At 39.4% G+C, this 6,000-nt stretch overlaps 1 protein-coding gene across 1 annotated transcript in view; it reads right to left on the minus strand.

Annotated features, from left to right (window-relative positions):
* Positions 1-4,047, minus strand: part of cntln (centlein, centrosomal protein) — a 92,665-nt gene extending 88,618 nt beyond the window's left edge. The window contains exons 1-2 of the mRNA XM_085355829.1: positions 3,967-4,047; positions 436-524 (exon numbers count right to left, since the gene is read on the minus strand). Coding sequence (XP_085211955.1) covers positions 436-524; positions 3,967-4,047 — 170 coding nt within the window. The remainder of the gene's footprint in view (positions 1-435; positions 525-3,966) is intronic.
* Between the last annotated feature and the right edge of the window lie 1,953 nt (positions 4,048-6,000).

Here is a 6,000-nt window from a genome sequence, read left to right on the forward strand (position 1 = left end):
AATCATAAGAGGAACGCAATTCATTTCTCCAGATGTGTCTTTTCCTACAAGTTCCCATGCCACTGTTCTCAATGGAGCTTAGCCATCCTGCAAAAGAGGTCATATTCAATCTCGCAATTTATCCAGTAAAGACAAGTATTTGGCAGGACTGTTTCAACTGTCCAGCATGTGAGCAGCAGTGGAAGAGTGTTTTCATTAAAAGGGTTTCCACTGTTTGAACTGCTAGACCAGGGATAAGAGGGCTTAAATCAGCATCTGCACCAGATTCCGTCATAACCCCAGTAGAACGGCCAAGGTGCTTTAAACACCCCTTGAACGACTTTCACACACACACACACACACACACACACACTTGCTTCTCTTCACTTGCGAGATAAGGGGAAGGTTCGTCTGCTGAGCCTCTCAGGTAGCAATATGAAAGATGAATCCACTCACCGCTCAACCACCAAACTGACAGCCTGGGTCAAGTCTGGATTTGCCACTTGCAGCCTTTTCCACAGAGACCACACAAACTCCTTGTCTGCCTGTGAGAGTAAAGGATTCAGCAAGTGAAGAGAAATTATTTTTGAGAAATGCGATGATAAAATTTGCATTTGATAAGCCCCTAAAAGGAAAAGCAGCAACACATTACAGCCCTTTTTCAGTGAGAAACAAAAAATTTGGATGCTCAGTGACATTAGCATATGACAACTGGGGGAAGTCAATCAATAATTTAAAGAACTTGTAAAAATATAAATATATAATATTTTTTTCATCTGTCCTGCCCTCTCTAATCATGAACCTCTCTCTAGCGGCAATCTCCATCGCTGAGATGTGACCTTCGACTCAAGGGGAGCGAGCATTGACACTTGTCATTATGCACTATTTATGACTGGGGAGAGCAGGGATCCAAATCAAAACACAGCAGTCGAGCTTGCATTTTTCTTTATTAATCAATTGCTCTCCGGATATGTTTTCCACTACAGCTCCAAAGTAACTAGCCCCAAAGAAACTCAAAACTGATGACAGAGAGAGTCATCTTCAAGCAGAAAAACCCAGCCAGCCCCTGACACATTTCCAATTCAAATTGTCTCGCTGGTTTTTCAAACATTTTTAAGCTACATTACATTTAATGAGGGACATCTAAAAACTACATTTTCTGACATTAAAAGACAGAATCATACCAAATCGACTTAATATAAAATTATCTGATAAATTATGTTCACATCATCATAAGATAAAAGTCATCCCTCCCACTGGAATCTACTGGTCTCCAATTAGCACATGAATTTTAACCCCCTTCTCAAAAGTGTCTAATCAATTATTTACTGAAGTGGCAGAAGCAGACCTTGATAAGACCATGAGCTGAACATATAAAGTGGAAGGACTGTAGATCTCTGTCTCGATGCGCATCTGTGTGTTTTGGTGTGTGGATACACAGATCGGGAGCGGGGTGAAGCGGGGATAGAGATCTCACCAAATCAACCCTGGAATGCAGCTAACGATTAAATTAGGCAGCATGGTTTACTTGAAATACATGGTCTCCCTCTGCCTGGCCTTTGGCTGCCATTAGCCCTTCCATGGACAAATGTTCAGTCAGGACCCTCATCAAGAGCTCTCCTCGGCCGTATGCGTACTTAAAGATGCACTGAATATGTGTTTGATGATGGCTGAATTATTCATTTGGAATCTAGAAACTGAAACACCACGAGCTAAACATACCAGAGAGAGAGCGAGAGCCACTGGAATTCAGCACATATTAGTAAAATTAGCATGGTCTAGCAGGAACATTTGCTGGCTGACAGATGAGTGTCTTTGTAGTTAATGGCTGTCCTGAAGTAATCATGCAAGAGACTTAAGACATCAGTAGTATTCAAATGCCACAATTTAAATTGTGCACGGTAGAACTTAACGTCCTCAGATATGCAGAATCAGTGATCTACTCCAGATAAGACCACCAAAGATGGCTTTCGTGTCAGCTCAATATAAGTGAGTCTGAAGTGAACAAAGTATACAGCGCGTAGTCCTAAATACAAGTGAGAATAACATTTTTTATAATGGTTTTTAAGTTTAAAGGTGCAATCAAATGTTAAAGTTTGCAGGCAAAAGGCCTACTCTTATCCATTTCAAGGTTGTTGGGTTGGAGGCTATTCCAGGGCAGGTCGCCAGTCTTTCTCAGGGATGACACAGAGACACACATCTACGGCCGATTTAGGATCACCAGTTAACCTAACGCACATGTCTTTGAACCGTGGGAGGAAGCCGGAATACCCTGAGAGAAACAATCTAATCACGGTATTACAAAAATTAGATGTCAGAGAGGGTTTTGCTTGGCTAATATTTTCTTGGGGCAAAATTCATGGAGAAAATTTGCAAAACTAACATTATCAGATGACACGACTTTGTCTTAAAAATAAATTTACTCGCCAAATAATTGTCTCACTTTTTATTCAATGACTTTCATACTGTTTTCATACATAATTCTTTTTCTTTCTTTTTTTAAGGTGTGTCAAGGCAAGACTAAGAATGGGCCTCTGGAGAATGATTACCCACATAACCATAATCAGTCTGCATGCAGTGAACAAGAAAAGTTTGTTTCCTTTGACAGAAATCTCTCCACTTTCCTGTCATCTCTATCATTCGACAAACAGCTCTAGTAAATAAACCCCAGGTTAACAAAACCAGTTACATAAACATTTTTATTACAGTCGTGGGGATTTTTTCCCCTCTTGTCTCCGGCAAAGTTATTTCAGCTGTCACTTACTCACACTGACTACCGGTGCATTTGCAGAAGACACAATATGTTTCTTTTGTTTATTTAATCACATACGCCAATACATGGATTCACTCCACTCTGATGCCTTTGTGTTCTCTCACTGAATAAACACTTGAAAATTGGCTCCCGAAGTCAAACCAAAGTTTATGCAGAGGATAAATAAGGTAACAGGCGCACATGTGGTTACACACAAACAGCAGCACAACGAATGTTTGTGCCCAACATGTTAGGTGGTTTATATTTCTACTTCTATTACAAAACTCAAATGTAACACCTCATCTGCTGAACCCCACAGCTGTCTGCCTACCTGTGTAGCAAGGTGGTGTGGATACACAAAGTGAGAAATGCTGGGATCAATTCACTCATGTTATTAGACACCACCTGGTGGTGAGTATGCAAGGACTCCCTCAATCACTGACTCACAAAGTGAACATGAAAGCCTTTGGAAATCTGCTCATGAGCATGTCGTGCCTGTGTGTGTATTATCTGACGGGGGCCCTCCACACTTTTTCCTGTCTGTGCTAGACATTCATTAAGGGTATAATCAGGACATTTACATATGTATGAGGGAGATAAATATGCTTTATCTAGTCAGTCAAATGTGCTTTATTTTAAAATCACAAGTAGCATCATGTAAAGGGGTGGTTTTCCTGCTAGTCATTCACAGACCTCGAAATTCTATTCTCATGCTTATCTTTCATCAATCCTCATTTTATATTAAATAAAGTCTGGTGACATGGCTGGTATGCAACACACAGAGATCAAATTAACAGTAATTACTTAATTTTGAAATTAATGAAGGTCCACAATTTATAGCAGAGAGTGAGAATTGAAAAAAAAAGAATGCTCAGCCTGGAGAGTAAAAGGTGCTGACAACTGTGTGATACATATGTAGTCTGAAAAAAAGTCATAGTCATAGTGATAAATAAAGTAAAGATAAATATAGTGAGTTACACTTTTTAACACTGACAAGAGTTATGTAGAAATCACAGCCAAATGAACGCTTTGTTTGTAACAGTGATGTAGTGATAAGGGTTGTAACGATGTTATACTCAAGTAATCTGGACAAATCCCTATTTTAGGGAAATCAAATGGGTTTTTTTCTCCTACTTTTAACTAAATCCAACATTGTACAATGAGCAGTGATAAAGTACAGAAGTGTGTGCACATGGCTTTAAAACAAAAACCCAAAACAAAATGCATTCACACACCTGGCATTGCAAAAGCTCATCTGATAAAGTCTTCACCTGCTCCTCCAATACCAGGGTGCGAGCATCGTCTTTTGAGCTCATTTTCAGACCTGCAAGAAGGCAAAAGAAAAAGGGTTGTAGTGATGAAATATTAAAAGAAAAATCTCAGTAACTTGCAGCAGTGGATCAAAACAAACATGGCACAGCTCAGCTATTTAAACAACATGTGATTAGACTGCTTTGCATCGGATTGACAAAACTACTTGGAAAGGATTTTAGCTGACTGAAACCATATCGACAGGGACTTTGAATTTATTTATGTGATGTTAGCATATTGGGGTTCCAGGTTTCTACCGCGAGCTGAGGAAGAAATAAGCAAGCGTCCAGAGGACTGATAAGTTCTTACCTATTTCGATCGCTTGCTAACCAGGCAGATATCAACCCTGCAGCAGCACCAGGAAGACCAACACTGAGATTACCGGTACTTAGCTAGCGTTAGCCACGTAAAGCATAAAGAGTTACACTCTTTCTGGTGTTGACAGCTTTCTGAAGTCAGAGCGCTAGAAAAAAAAACGTCACGACATACTTCGAACTGTGAGAAATTGAAGGGTTCACCCGTGTACATCCGTTATATTGTTTTGTACAACGCCAGATGAAACTTCTGTGTGGATAACACGGCTGTCAGTAACCAGGGAGACGGTTTCCTCTTTTCAAACAAGCCCGCTGTTTTCCGCTTCTGTCCCTCCGCGTCACAGCCGTCACGTCACTTCACGACAGTAGCAGTTCATAGATGGCAGTATGATCGGGATCGGCAAGGGGAACGCGCGGGTCAGTTTTGATTGGCTTTTTTGGGATTTGTTAAAACAGTTGTTTGTTGCTGTTTTTCTTTTGTTTTCCAAAATGAAGTGTTGCACACTGATAGCCTCCTGAACTGTGATTTTAAGAAGTTTTTCCCCTATTTATGAAAAGGAATAGTTTCATAGTTTTGTATTTTCTGATATATATATATTTTCTTTTTCACTTTGAATTTTTGTTTTCAATTTAGGTCACTTTCATTGAGATTCAGGGGCGAATCTAGGTTCAGAGTTCTAGGGGGGCTCAACCCCCAGTCATCATGTTATGTGCACAGTGCCACATAATTAATATTAAAAGAATATGCTGCCTGCAAATGCACTCAATGCAATTTTAACTGGGTGCATGTTACAATCTTACCTTCAAAAGCAACTGAATTAGTTAAATGGGCTAGTGCATAGGTGTCAAACTCTGGCCCGCGGGCCAAATTTGGCCCACAGCCTAATTACATTTGGCCCACAAAGCCATACCAAATTACTATTAGAGCTGGCCTACTGGTATTGTACAGCTAATATATATATATTGTTTAGTATTAAGCTTTGCTTGTTCCATATTCAGTTTTTCAGCAAAACTTGTTTGAGTCCATAAGAAAAGATTCATTCTTATATCTAGAGGAAGATATTTTTTTTTTCAATAAATATTAATGTTAGCCTGCGACGCTGTTCCAGTTTTGAATTTTGGCCCACTGTGTATTTGAGTTTGACACCCCTGGGTTAGTGTTTAAGAGTAATTCAAAGTGAATAATCACACCTTTCAATATTATACACTTGTTTTAAGGTGGTCAATTTACTTATCAAACTTTGGGCATAGGTTTAGACCAGAATTCTCCAAAGTAAGAAGTAACTATTTGCAAAGAGAAAGGATAAAAATGCACAACTTTGTTTCAGTCTCTTAACCACGTGCAGTCATCTGAATCATAAACCGCTGTATTTATTCAATAAAGATGGCAGAAAATCACCCTCCCTGTCCATACACATGGATATGAAGCAAACATGTAAGAGCTGCTTTTACAATATAGTTTTTTAATTCATACAAAACCCTCCTTTTATTGTGCAGACAAATAGATTTGTAGTCTGTCACATCAATTTCATTCTGTTGAGCCAAGTTTAGAGTGGAATGAATCCCTTAAAAAGCTATCATTCACATAAATAAGTTCTGTCTAGAATGTCCACCGGCATTTTTATGCGTGCTACTGAAAAAGCG

The sequence above is a fragment of the Diplotaxodon limnothrissa genome, linkage group LG6, assembly GCF_057381915.1.
Source record: "Diplotaxodon limnothrissa isolate DT_005_m linkage group LG6, D_limnothrissa_male_GT1.1, whole genome shotgun sequence".
NCBI lineage: Eukaryota > Metazoa > Chordata > Actinopteri > Cichliformes > Cichlidae > Diplotaxodon > Diplotaxodon limnothrissa.